The sequence below is a fragment of the Mustela lutreola genome, chromosome 3 (genome assembly GCF_030435805.1).
Source record: "Mustela lutreola isolate mMusLut2 chromosome 3, mMusLut2.pri, whole genome shotgun sequence".
NCBI lineage: Eukaryota > Metazoa > Chordata > Mammalia > Carnivora > Mustelidae > Mustela > Mustela lutreola.
The window spans coordinates 19,657,414-19,671,604 of NC_081292.1; the positions used below are offsets into that span (position 1 = coordinate 19,657,414).

Here is a 14,191-nt window from a genome sequence, read left to right on the forward strand (position 1 = left end):
AACTCCGTGAATGGACGCAAGAAGGAAACTATCCCTTGGAAGCCCAGTTTCCCAGGGAAGCATATTTCACTGTGAAATGATAAAAGACGTTTGTCCTTGTGGATGACAACGCTAGCTGCTTATCCAAAACCGCTCTCTCTTTCTTCCTCCTTTATGACTTGCCCATGGCAGCAGTGTCCCTGGGTAAAAAGCATTCGATCACTGATCGCCTTCTGTCAAGGGTGACCAGGTGACCCAGTTCTGACCCTCATGATGTAGGTGTAAGTGTTGAGAAGAGGCAACCTTTCCTAAACAAAAAGCCAAGTCTTACTAGGTGACCTCTCTCTGCCTTTCCATCTTTTCCCTGCCTACAGTACAGACAGGAAGTCTGGCGAACTCTAGGAATAGCCAAGCAGAAATGGATGGGGCCTTATCAACCTCTTGTCAGCCCAGGACACCCCCTTCCCCACCTCTCCCTGGAGCAGCTTCCTGCCTGAGGCAGAAGGACCTCTCTGTTCAACCTGTCATTATTATATTTTCTGTTATTTGTACCAAAACACAATCCTGATGCTGTTCCAAATGTAGGTCTGTTGACATGAAATCAAAAGCTTAAAAAAACAAATGCTTCCCATTTATTTGCAGCCCACACCTTACAACAAACTGCTTGACTCGAAGCCAAGAGGGATTAGACATAAAGTCATGCAGGCAGAAGATACGCCTTCCAGCCACTCGGCTCTGATTCCCCTGGGACGGAACTGCTTATGGACATTCCTTGGGCCTCAATTTTCACATCGGCAGAAAAGAAATTACAATAACCTCATCTTTTATCCATCGTAAGTGAAATTCATAAACATATGGGGACACACAGATCTCTGAAAGGCAGGTCACAATAATGTCAATGCACCATTAATAACTATACTGCTGCCAGCAAAAATCCAAGAGCCCACAAGGAAGAGCAGGAGTTTAAGCAAGTGCTCCTGAGCTTTGCGTTACTTACTGGATAAGCCCTTTCTGAGCAAAGAGGGAGCCTCCAAGATCAAAACCAGCCTAAGTGATGGCAGGCAACAGTTTCTGACTTGTGGAAATATTTAAAAATCAAAGAGAATATTTAAAAAACAGAAGAGAAAGAAAACATGATTGTGAAATCAGAGTGCTGAAAGAGAGAATTATTGTTGCCATTCCAGAAACTTCCACGGCCGGCAACCAGCTCTGTGGGAGTGTCCAAACTGGCATGGCAAAACAGAGATAACCAGGTGCTTCTTTGATGCAAATGTTCGGGTATTTAGCCACAGACAAAGATGTCTGAGATGGGGGCTGAAAAATGACAAACACATTCCCCAGGATACTGTCCTACCCTGTGATGGATTCAGAAAGCTCCAGAGCTTGGCTCTCTAGAATGACAGCCAAAGGACACATAGGCTTGCCAAGGACTTAAAATGTCGCAGAGTCCAAATTGAGATGAGCTCTGGATTTTTTTTTTTATTATTATTATTATTTATTAGTATTAGTATTGGGGCTTGAATGGGGCTTGAACTCACAACCCTGAGATCAAGACATGAGCTGAGATTAAAAGTCAGATGCCTAACTGGCTGGGCCACCCAGATGCCCCTGCACTGAATTTTAAAAGATTGAGTAAGGAAAATAAGAACATTAAAGAGCTGATCGGTATCTGTCATGTTAACCATATTTTGAAATGATATTTTAGAGACGGTGACTTCACATAAGATTATTGTGATTAAGTTCACCTGCTTCTACTGTTTTTACTGTGGCTCTTAGAAATTTTAAAAGTACATCTATGGATTGCATTTATGGCTTATATCATACTCCTGTGGGAAACAGGAATCAGTCTAGAGTAGAGGCTGATATGCCATAGGAACAGACCAGCTAGCCACCAAACAAGTTCATGCCCTTATGTGTAGCACTTTGAGAGCTATCTGTCGTTACCCCGAGCTTCTGACAGCTGAGTGATCGAGGGTTCTCATGACTGCCGTCCCTTTTCCTGCCCCCCACACTATGTCCCCCATCCAGTTCCTTCATTTTGATGTGGAAGCACTTGATGTTCCCACTTGGCAGGAATCCTTCTTTGTGATTATGCTCTCGGCAACTGTCAAAGATGATTTTAGAAAGACAGGAGCCAGCCAGTGGGCCAAACCAACACCTACCCCTTCTCCCCAGGCATGGTGGCTTTGGTAATTTCCAACTGGACTGAAACTGCAATCTCTCCAATAAGATGGAGAGAATATAGATCCCGATATGGAGGCCTTGCTTGGATAGAAGGGGGGGGCTCCTCCTTAGGTCCCATGTCACCACTGGGACAGAGAAGAAAGTGAAAGGAATCTTTTTAGAGAAAAGCTAGAGAAAATGTGAGAGCCTTTAAAATTTTATGTCAGTTTTTAAATAATTTACATAAAAATTTTACAAAAAGATTACTCTCTAAATTTGACCAAATTTGGTTATGAACATTAATAAACACATGTTTTCCATTGTAATCTGGATGTGTGTGCCTATGTGTGTGTAATTCCTTCATAAATTTTAACTTAATACCGTTGCATAGTCACACCGATCAGAGTTGACATATGGTCAGTTTTACACCCAGCAATCACTCCCCAGTACAAATACGCTTTATTTGTATGCCCAGTACAAATAAGTTTACTTAGCCATTCCTAGCAGAATAGGGGAGGAGGCAGCTGGAGAAGGAACTGGGGGCCCAAACACAAAATGACAATCCAGACACACCGTCTGGGAGGGGAGGGTCAGCAAGGAGAAACTGAGTTAACGGGAGCCTGAGTGGGTAAGGATCCTGAGCCAGGCGTGGCTAGTTGGGGACTTTCTAGAGGCATGGCCACGAGAGACTGCAGGACAGCCGCAAGGATGAAATGCTGTGAGAAAAATCCTTATTAGTATCCAAGGAGAACCTGGGTCCCAGACATGAACCCTTCCTCCAATGCCTCAGTCTCCCCGTTGCAAGGGACTGCCACAAAAAACTCACTCAAGACTGACGCTGACTCAAGAGCTAGAAAAATGATCTGCGATGGAAAAGAGAATGGAGGCATTTCATTCCTTAAAGGAAGGCCTCTTAATGTTTTGTCCTACCCCCCTCCATTTTGGCTTGAGGACGATGGTCAAGCTCATGTCCATCAGTAGCCCAGACTTAACATCGTGGTGCTTCCTGAGCAGTAGAAGAGAGGAGGGGCGTATCATGATCAGCAACCTGAACTGTCAGTTCCACCCTGATACGCCTTTCTAATAAACCCGAGACCTCTACATGTCCCACTAGAGATGGCCACGGAAACCCAGCGAAGTCCTTAAATTACCACCAAACACCTAGCTGAGTAGTACTTAATACAAGATTGCATACCTTCCACATACTTCACCTGCACAGCGATGGTGTTGTTGAACTTCAAGACTTCCTCGTGCTGTTATAAGAATGCTGCACCTGGGTAAACTGAGGACTACGTATGGGCAGGACACTGGACGGCGAGCTGTCAGGAGCGAGGCAGGAATTGGAATTGGTAGGACCACAGGTTTCAAGGCCAAACACTGTCTGTGGCTAGATCAGTGTCTGTGGACCTGACAAGTTATACTAACGACAACTGAAGATGGAAATGTTTGCAGTTTTGGCACTGTTCACAAAAGCCCTCTGTTCCTTATGCATCATACTCTTTTGGAAAATTACATGAGATAAGGCTATCTTTCATTCCCTTCATACTTTCTAATAGTTAAGTCTCAGTGTGGCTACAGACCTGTTTTCCTTTAACCAGAATCAACACTGTAATGTGTGCCAGCGCATTAGCCCTTGACTTTACCAAGCAACCTTGCTCCCTTCTGTTTACATTGCAGCAAAATTCTGGCTGTGTACATTTTCCTTCTTGCTTTGGATTCAGCTATAATAAAAAGTAAAATAGAGTCAAAGCACATCAGAAGGCACAGTGGGATAATTCCCCAAAATTCCAAATTGAGAAAATGAAATGGTTTTATTAGATTGTGGCTGTTCATAAAGATTATGCTTGAAAGAACTATTAAAAGTAGATTGAGGAAAATATTCTCCCCAAGCTTCCCCCCACCCTATTCAGAGTTTATCATTTAGAAGCGAAGAACGGTCATACTAGTTGCAAATCCTACAACACGGTCATCTAAAGCAGCAGGGACAACAATACCAAATGCACTGATTTGAGGGGGAAGGATTAAAGGAACTAACAGTGGTTAAGAACAGCCTGTCTTGTGTGGATCACTGGGAGTTACAGGCAAACAATGAATCAGGGAACCAAGGAAGTACTGTATGGGGTCTATCAAAGCCCAATTAAAACAAATAAACAAAAGAAAAAAAAAAAGCCTATCTAACACTTTTGCCTGCCTTAGCGCTCATTTCCCTGTGCTGACAGAACTTTCAACTTTTTTTTTTTTTTTTTTTTTTTTTTTTTTTTGGTGACCAACAGCCCTCTCCTCCTGGTGAGTCTGTCAGTCAAAGGGTTCCGCTCCTTTTGGATGAAGCCGTGGGCATGTGACCTAGTTCAGCCAATCAGAATCTCTCTGGAGTTGAGCTTGGAGCTGGTTCCCAGGCGGTGGGTGGCTGGAAGACATGGCCCTTTAGTCACAGGTTCCTGGCACCTGGATCCCCAAGTGGTGCTCTAGTTCTTCAGGCATCTGGTTTTTCAATGTTTCCTTTCACTGTCGGATAGCTCTGCCATATGTTTAAAGCCAATGCTGACTGGGGCTGCTCACACTCAAAGAACAGGGCATAAATACTCAGCCCTGTGCCCTGCAAATGGCAAGGCCTCAATTTGGGGTCATTACTGTCATCCGTTCATTGAACACTTTTTTACTGAACAGTTACTACACAAATGCCAAGCCGTTGGGGATACAAAGAGAGAAAACAAATGGTCTGCCCTTAAAGCACTTACATTCTAGTTAAGGGTAAAGAAAGATGAAGATATTGACTGGGTACCATTTGTAATAGAAAAATCTTCATTTTCTGGAGGCAAGAAGTGACCAAAAGCAAAAAGCAAGAAAATGTGAGTAGGAGAGTCTTGACAAGGACAGGAAGGGAGGGTAGGCCGGCAAGGGTAGGTTGCCATTGACAAAGACTTTCTCTGTGTTCTGACTTTGTAGCCAGGTTCCCCTGCACTTGATCTTAGCCAAAAGGCTGAGAAGGGATAGCCAGGTTCCCCTGAACCTTCTTTTTGATTAGGCCTTGACCTTGGCCCGCCATCCCGTCTTTGGCTTGCTTAGCCAGCCCAGTCTTGCGAAGAATCCTGCTAAGTCACTTTAGTGAGAACCTTCACCCACCACAATGCCCAATCACTCTTGATATTTGACAAGTTTCTCATCCTCCATCTTTGATGTATAAGTCCTTGGCCTACCTTTCCGAAGAATTCTCTTAAATTGGTTTAGCAGGAATCCCCCTACCCTGGATGCCCCCTATTAATACATTTCCATCCCCTGATCACCTTGTCCAGTGGCTACAAATCCCCACTAGTCCTTGTGACATTCAGAGTTGAGCTCCACCTCCCTCCCTCACTGCAATAGTCTTAGGGCAAGTCTTCCTTACTGTTTTAATAACGGCAGAAGACTTTCTTTTCTGCAGGATCCCTCAGTCTTGGGCAAGTTGCAATCTTGCTTTTGGCCTCAATCTTCAAGGCCATTTTTCTTCCTCCCTCCTCCCCATCTCTCTCTCTCTCTCTCTCTCTCTCTCTCTCTCTCTCTCTCTCTCATTCTTTCCTTGGCCAGGCTATTCTAGGCTTAGGCTGAACTCTATCAGTGATCTTAATTACTGGAAAGATTGGGTTCATTGTTGTCTCGATCTGGCACTTAGCTTCCTGTGTGGCAGATTCCAAGCTCCCTCTTCACGGCTGTCCGAGTGAATGTCTCAGCTACCGTCTTCCACTGGAGAAGGGGATAATCCCAACTCTCCCCCAGCAACTGGGAGGACTGAAAAGATAATATACATAAACCTGCTTTGGGAACTGCAAAATGTTATATAAATATACGCTCAAAACAAAAAGAAAAAGAGAGAGGGCTTGATGAAGTGTTGAAATTGCTGAAGTGCTCTGACTAAATCTCTAAAAGAGGAAATTATACGCCTGGACAGAGCAGCAGGAGCCTGATTATTCCAGGTCAGCCGCTGCAGCTGTGAGCAGCTGACCCATGTGATTATCTGGTTTCTAGCTCCCTCCATGTAAGGCAAAGTTAGCTGGAGAGCAGCTAGAGCATAGGCAGATACTTTACGTGAGCAGAGAAACGTGTTCATCACATTTGTGAAGGCTGCACAAGAATCCCAAGGTGTCCCAGCATTGTTTGGAGAAAGGGAATCATCTATGTTATGAGCTAACCATTTTTATGGCTAAAACATCTGCCAGGTGCTATGTGCCAAAGCAATAAAAGTGGGGGAATTACAGAGCTTCCAATGGGTCCGGTCCTATTTAGTGGTAAGAGCCAGATTGCCTGGATTTCAATCTTGAATCTGCTGTTTACCAGCTCTTGTCTTCCGCAAGTTACTTAACCTCATCTTTTTTTTTTTTTTTTTAAGATTTTATTTATTTATTTGACAGAGAGAGATCACAAGTAGGCAGAGAGGCAGGCAGAGAGAGAGGAAGGGAAGCAGGCTCCCTGCCAAGCAGAGAGCCCGATGTGGGGCTCGATCCCAGGACCCTGGGATCATGACCTGAGCCAAGGCAGAGGTTTCAACCCACTGAGCCACCCAGGCGCCCCTTAAGCTCATCTTTAAGAGGGGAAGAATTATGATACCTAACAGAGTCAGGGAGAGGAATGAGTCCATGAGGAGAGTGACTAGAAACAGTGGCTGGCACATGGTAGGGCTCTATAAATTTAAACTGTTATTTCCCGTCGATCAGATCGCATACAATAGCTGGCGTCTGGGGCCCCTAAGAAGTAGGCATTGTTCGGAAAGCTTTGCCAACCACTCTTCATGGAAACCTCACGGCAGCTCTGTGCTGGGGTTCCCACGGCAGCCCCGATCCAGGAGGGCTTGCTGGTGGGCCCGGTCTGAGGCTCGAATCTGGGAACTTGGCTTCTGGAAAGTTCCCGAAGTTACTGACTAATAAGGCAACTTTACCCACTTGGTACACCGCACACCGCTATACCAGCCTGCCTAGATTGTTTGTACAAACACTGTGATTTACGGAGAACACGTGCCTTCCTTCTGCGACTCTGCAGTGCGGGTAGTCGGCTGGGTCACACGGGCAGAGTGTCCCTCCATGAGCGGCCCCCAGCGAAAACCTTGTCCTTGAGTCTCGAGTGGGCTCCGGCGGGACAGAGGCATTGCCCGTGTGTTAGGGCAAGTCCCTGCTGGACGAAGGAGCCAGATCTGCATGGTTCTAGGAGGGAGGACAGAGAAATCCTGCGCCGGGCTTCTCCAGTCAGCACCTGAGGTGTCTTTCCCCACAGCGATCCTTCTCTGGGTCCTTTCACCGTAATCAGTCTTCGCCGTGAGGCGGACTTTATGCTGAATCCTTCCAGTTCATGTGTGAGATCATATGATCTTCCCCACAGAGCGAGTCAGTAACTCTCAAAAGTGGATAATGTGACTCTAATTTCATAAATCTAAAAGCCTCAGGAATGAAAGACTTGAGAGGTTGACAGGCTCACTCCATAGGTGGAAAAGCGGGGACCTGATCCTGTCTCCCGAGACAAGGTTCATGCCACTGTATCAGGCGGCCACACCCAGGTGCATACATCCTGGGCCAAGGAAAATGTCTAAGGCACAACACCTAGTAGTTACTGGTTAGCTATGCGCCCTTGGGGAAAGAGCTTAAAGGCTTTGCACTTCTGAATTCTTCACTGTAAAACTGGAATAATAAGAACGATGCAATGTCACAGAGTTGCTGTGAAAATGAAATAAGATTTTATATATATATATATCTTGTATATGTGATGCATACACACATCAAATATACAGTATAGTGGTGCCTGGGTGGCTCAGTGGGTTAAGCTTCTGCTTTTGGCTCAGGTCATGATCCTGGGGTCCTGGGATCGAGTCCCGCATGGGGCTCTCTGCTCAGCAGGGAGCCTGCTTCCCCCTCTCTCTCGGCCTGCCTTTCTACCTACTTATGATCTCTACCTGTCAAATAAATAAATAAAATCTTGATTACAGAACACATCATCCACCATTCATAAATGAAGCTAGTTAGAATTTCATGGGGGGCCTGATTTTTTTGTCTGTTGGTTTCAGTCTAAGGAATCACATTTATCCAGAAACCTTCTGCTCAAAGCCTAACATCGGTCTGTCTTTAATGGTTCGCCTGTGAAGTTAATTATTAGCTAGAGAACGCAGTGCTTTACATAAGACACTAACTGGCACAAGACACTAACTGTCATTAGCTCTAAAAGGCACATACAAGGTAGTCATATTTTCGTAACTCAAATATGGAACCTGTTATCTAGCGATGGACTCCTGGACCGGGAAACTGGGCTCCCTTGGAAACTCTGACGTCTCCAGGTAGAGAATATTCAGTCCTCCTGAAACTCCGGAAAGCAAACATCTGGGGGTTCATATTTGCTCTCGGTAATGCCTTCTTTTATCCTTTACATTGCAACTTCATGCTGATAGCATTACAAAACTACAATGTAGTTGATGTATAATTACTAGCTCTTGGGAAATCATTTGGAAACAATTCCTGGCACCTTCTCTCTTCTCTCTGAAGATGTTACAGTATCAGTCACTAAACTGTAGTATAAGAGGCTAGTTTTCTCTGGTACTTGTTATCACCAAGTTTTCCATCTATAGCAAAGACAACAGCACTAACTCTAACCCAAATACACCGTTTTTCACTGTGGATAGCCCCATACTCCAACCAACTCTGAGTTCACACTTATTAGCAAATATCCTTTTAGATGTTACTACCCGAGTGGCCTCAGATGAAATCTTTAGCCTGCTGGGGCCTTGGTTTCCTTTTCTGTAAAACAATGATAATAACACCTGCCTTATCGTCAACAATCCTATATTGGACACTTAGAAGTTTGTTAAGAAGAATGACCTCACGGTTGCTGTTCTTACCACAGAAAAATAAATTTAACCATAACAACAAAAAACATATCTGTCTCGGGGCACCTGGGTGGCTCAGTCCGTTAGGTGTCTGCCTTTAGCTCAGGTCATGTTCCCAGCATTATGGGATCAAGCCCCGCATCGGGTTCCTTGCTCATCGGGGAAACCTGCATCTCTCTCTCTCTCTCTGCCTGCTACTCCCCCTGCTTATGCTCTCTCTCTCTGTCAAATAAATAAATAAAATCCTAAAAAACAAAGACAAAAACAAAAACAAAACATATATGCCTCAAAGAGTTTAAGAGGTTTAAATAAGCCAGTATTGGTGAAATCATTAGAACGGTGCTTGCCACAGGGTATAAAAGAAATAAATGAAATGTCCAGTACTTCCTCTGTTTGCTAATTGCTTCTATAGCCATATTCAAGTCCCAACAAGACTCTAAGATGTCTAAGGCTGGAAACCACACTGGCACCCTACTTTCTACCCAACTTCCCACCCCCAATGAGCTTAGCACAGCAGATGACATAGGAGGCCATCAGTAAATGGTTGTAGTCCTGGCGGGGTTACTGAGGAGAAACCCCCTGGAATATAATGAGTGGCTTGAGGGCCTCTTTGGCCACAGCCTCTGTGCCAATGGGTTTCAAAACACTTGACCCCAGCACACAGTAATGATGTGTATGTGGCAAATCAATATGCACTTGACTATGTCCAATGTTTGTATCATTATCTCACTGAAATCAAAGTTTTACAAAACAATACTTAATGATATTACATAAACTATGCTTCTGATGTTCTTTTTGATTCATAAAAATGTACTTTTTATTTCATTAAAAAATAAACAACCTGTCTAATATCACTCCCCCTTCATGCAAACAGCTCTTGTGTGTCCTAGTTAAATCCAGTCCAGTGCACCTCAAGGTTTGATGTGCATTCAAACCACATGGGGGTCATGCTAAAATGTAGATTAGACTCAGCAGGAATTGGTAGGCTCAGAGATTCTGTGTTTCTTTCATGCTCCCATGGTGACACTGTACAGTCCCTGGCCCATACTTTGGGGAGTAGTCATGCTGGGAATGGCTCTCTAAATTGATTTCACAGCCCACTAAAAGGTTACAATCTGCAGCTGTGAAACACTGCTCCAAATAATTCTGAGTCTTTCACCTCTATAATTCCATTATTATCTTTCTAACCTTGGGATAGAAATCCCAGGCCTGTGTGGAAGTAGGGAAGTAGGGAATTCACAGCCAGAATGACTCAAGTAGGGGCACCGGGGTGGCTCAGTCAGTTAAGCTTCTGCCTTCAGCTCAGGTCTTGACCCCAGCATCCCAGGATGGAGTCCCACACAGAGCTCCCTACTCAGCAAGGGGCCTGCTTCTCCCTCTGCCTGCCACTTCTCCTGCTTGTGTGTGTGCTCTCTTCTCTGACAAATAAATAAGCACATAAATAAATAAATAAATAAATAAATAAATAAATAAATAAAAGAATCACTCAAGTCTGACCTTTCCTATTAACTTTTAGGCTGATGGTTCCCAGCCCCTTCCTCTCTGTTCAGAGCCTACACCTTGCTGCTGTGTTAATACACTGAGCACTTATTAAGATCAGGGCATTGAACTGAGTGGTTCACATCAGCCACATTTATTCTTACAACCTCCTGTGTAGATATTCCCATTTTAGAGATGAGAGAAGGCAAGTAGCTATAACTGGTGGAGTTGGGATTCCAGAGCCTTTGTTCTTGCAACAGCCAGCCTCCGGGATGGCTCAGGCGGTCTTTGCCTCCTGGTACTCCCACCTTTGCATAGTCCTCTCTCACCGAATAGGGCTGACCTGGTCACCAGTGGAGTCCAGAGGACATGACAGTGTGTGATTTCCAGGGCTCACTTAGAAGATACGGCAGTTTCGGTCTTGTATCCTCTTGAGTTCTCCCTCCTCAAGAATGGCCAGGTCTCCATGTCCTAAAAACTCTCTAGCAGCCTTATGAAGAAGTCCAGACAGCACTGGATGGAACCTTTCTGCCAACGTCAGCACCAACTTGTGAGGCACACACGGGGCCACCTGTGGAGGCCAATCCTGTAGCCGGCCAGGCCTTCAATGATGGTAGCCCTCGACTGACATCTTTGCAATCTCACAAGAGACGCCACCCCAGAACCACCCAGCTAAGCCTCTCCTAACCTGATGACCCACAGAAACTGCGGGAGGTAATAAACATTTATTATTGCTTTATAGCTTTTATGTCTGGGGTAATTTCTGATGCAGCAATAGATAACTAATGTCGTTCTTAACTGATAGGTTATGCCATCATCATTATGAGTCAGCCCTAAAAGGAAAGTTACACTCTTACAAGGCCTTTTGGATGAATCCTTCACTGTGGTGGTTTGCACCGTGGTTCAGCAAATGGTACCCTCCCCTTGCTCCCAACTTGGTGAGAAATATCTACTTCTCATCTGGACTGGACCCAGTGACTTGCTGTAACCAATCGGACACATGTGCTGGGGATGTTACATCGCATCTGATCAGGTTTTTGGAGATGCTGTAAGGATCCACCTGTCCTCTTTAAGCTTCCGGCCTCATCTATAAGAACAATATATCCCAGGGAGTAAATGTTCCTTTAGCCTGGGTCCCAGCACGAGAACGCACGGCCAGCGCAGCTGAACCTGAGCCCAGTTTGGAGACAGGCTAAGCGGAGCCCAGGCCCATGCAGAGGAACAACAAAACCATGAGTGAGAATCACACACGTGCCATTGTAAGCCACATGATTTTAGGGTCGTCCGTGACCTCGGCGGAAGCCACCCCGCACACTCACCATGTTGTATGATGCCGTGTTCCATGAGCCGGTGGCAGAGCTGCTCGGCCTCCTTCCTTGTGGTGGCCTCGCCTTCCTGGACCAGCCAATCCAGGAACTCAGACGCCATGAAGGTGCGCTCATACTTGACCCCTTCCTCTTCCCTGGGCTGCAGCAGCGTGTTTTCAGGGCTCATCAGCCTGGGAGGAAGGAAGGGAAGAAAAATAAGCCTACAGGGAGGAAAAATTGCTCCTTTGAAATCCCACATCCTATGTGTCTGCAAAGTCTCACAGCCAAGTTGTTAGACAGATGTGGCCATCACATGGTGTCACACATGTCATTTCTAACAGAAGGACCTACTTCAGGAGTGAACAAGATGCATTTTCTCCTGGTAACTGAGAGAAAAGGAAAACAAAACAAAACAAAACAAAAACTGGTGGGGTGCCTGGCTGCCTCTTTCAATAGGGCACACAACTATTGATTGTTGTAAGTTCAAGCCTCACATTGGATATAGGAATTTCTTAAAAAAAGAAAAGAAGAGAAGAGAAAAGAATAGACAAGAATAGGAAAGAAGAAAAAAAATAAAATAAAAACAAAGCCCTGGAAATGTAATCCGAAACCCACAGTAGCAGACTGCATTCCATTTAGGTACCTTGAAAAGGGCAATTTATGGACCCAGCCTTTCTAAAAAGGTTAGTATTTCTTTCCTCAAGGAGTTATCAGTTTCCCAAACCACTGGGCTTACAAGACAACTATCACAGGTTGAATACTTGTGTCCCCTCAAAATTCATATACTGAAATGTTGATGTCCAGTGTGATAGTATTGGGAACAGGGATCTTTGGGGGGGGGGTATTTCATAGGATAAAGCCCCCCACGATAGGATTACTGCCCTTGCAAGAAGAGACAGAGATCTTGGCTCTGCCTTCTTTTTTGACGAGGACATGAGAAGACTGTCTGCAAACCCAGGAGAGGGCTCTCACTAGACCCCAGGTCTATGCGGCGCCTTGATCTTGGACTTCCCGGCTTCCCAGCTGTGAGAAATAAGAGTTTATTGTTTAAGCCACCCAGTCTGTGACATTTGTTCCAGCAGCCTGCGCTGACGTAAACCACTCCTTCACAACACCCGCGTTCCCACAGAACTTGTTTCTCACGCCTCCTTCTCCGGCGTTCTCCAACTGCCCTCGCTTCTGTCCTCACCACACCTCCCGAAAAACTCCCACAGGGGCTGGAGTATTCTCCCTTGCATCCATATACGATGGGCATTTTGAAGATCCCCATTTGAGCTGGTGTTAAGAGCATTAGATGCTACTGAACATTTCCCTCACGCGGAGGAGCATCACCGTGTCCTGCTTTCCCTCTTGTCCCTCTCTTCCGACCTCCTTCTCGGCTATCTTTGTATTGGCTCCTGCTAATCTCCCTGGACTTTAAAGGCTGGAATCTCTTGAGATTCAGTTCCCCAAATACCTCTTTTCTTCTTGCTTAGTCTCTCAGGGAAGTTCATTCAACCTCCTGGCTTCAATTGCCATCCATGTCCCAAGGATCTCCAACATTATGTTTCTGGATCAGGCCTATATTCCCAACTCTGGACCTCTGGATCCATACAGACATCTCAAAGACCTCAACATCAACAAACCCAAACCTGAACCCAGGTTCTTCCTCCAAACCTGGTCCTGTGCCAGTGAGTGCTTCCATCCTCCTGCCAGAAAACAAGGCAGTATCTTCAATGCCTCCATGTTCCTCATTACCCCCCATTCAGGCAGTCATATGAATTGTGATTATTATATCCCAAATCATACTCACAGATCTAGGCCTTCCCCTCTCCAATGCTGTCACTACTTTAGTCCATAACACGGACACTTTTAACCCAATTACAATGGTTTCTTCATTAGACTTTACTATGTACCCCCTCCTGTTTGCAACCCAACCTCAAGCATCTAAGTTCAGACACAGCAATTAAATTTATCTTTTTCAAATTCAAACTTGATAATGTTTCAATGTTCCTACTCCTGCTGAAAATACAATTTGGTTGCTTTGAGGCTAAACATTGAAATCCTTTATATGGCCTCTAATGCATGCATCATCTTTCCCTCTATCCCTTTAGGACCATTTTCACCTCTGACCTCATGTGCTTCAGAGATGGTCTTCTTATAGCTCTTCAATATATCATACATTATCTGCCACAGGGCCTTTGAATATGTTATTCTTGCAGCTGGAATGGTCTCCCCCACCTTTCCACTCTTCTACTCCTTAAGACTATTTGACTTCTTATCCTTTGTTATCTCTGCTATCCTTGGGTCTCCATTAGGCCATCTCATTGCTCTCTGTACAATCTGTCATTATCAGATTAAAGACTACTGTCTCTCTACTCAATTATAAGGTCCACTAGGTTATGGACCACGTTTCCCCACAAAACTTTGTTCAATGGAAAACTGA

At 45.0% G+C, this 14,191-nt stretch overlaps 1 protein-coding gene across 2 annotated transcripts in view; it reads right to left on the reverse strand.

Moving 5' to 3' along the window:
* The window catches only part of DEPTOR (DEP domain containing MTOR interacting protein), a 132,492-nt gene that overhangs the window by 51,973 nt on the left and 66,328 nt on the right, over positions 1-14,191 (reverse strand). For both annotated transcript variants that reach the window (XM_059165719.1, XM_059165718.1), the window contains exon 4: positions 11,779-11,957. In XM_059165719.1, the coding sequence (XP_059021702.1) occupies positions 11,779-11,957 (179 nt within the window). The remainder of the gene's footprint in view (positions 1-11,778; positions 11,958-14,191) is intronic.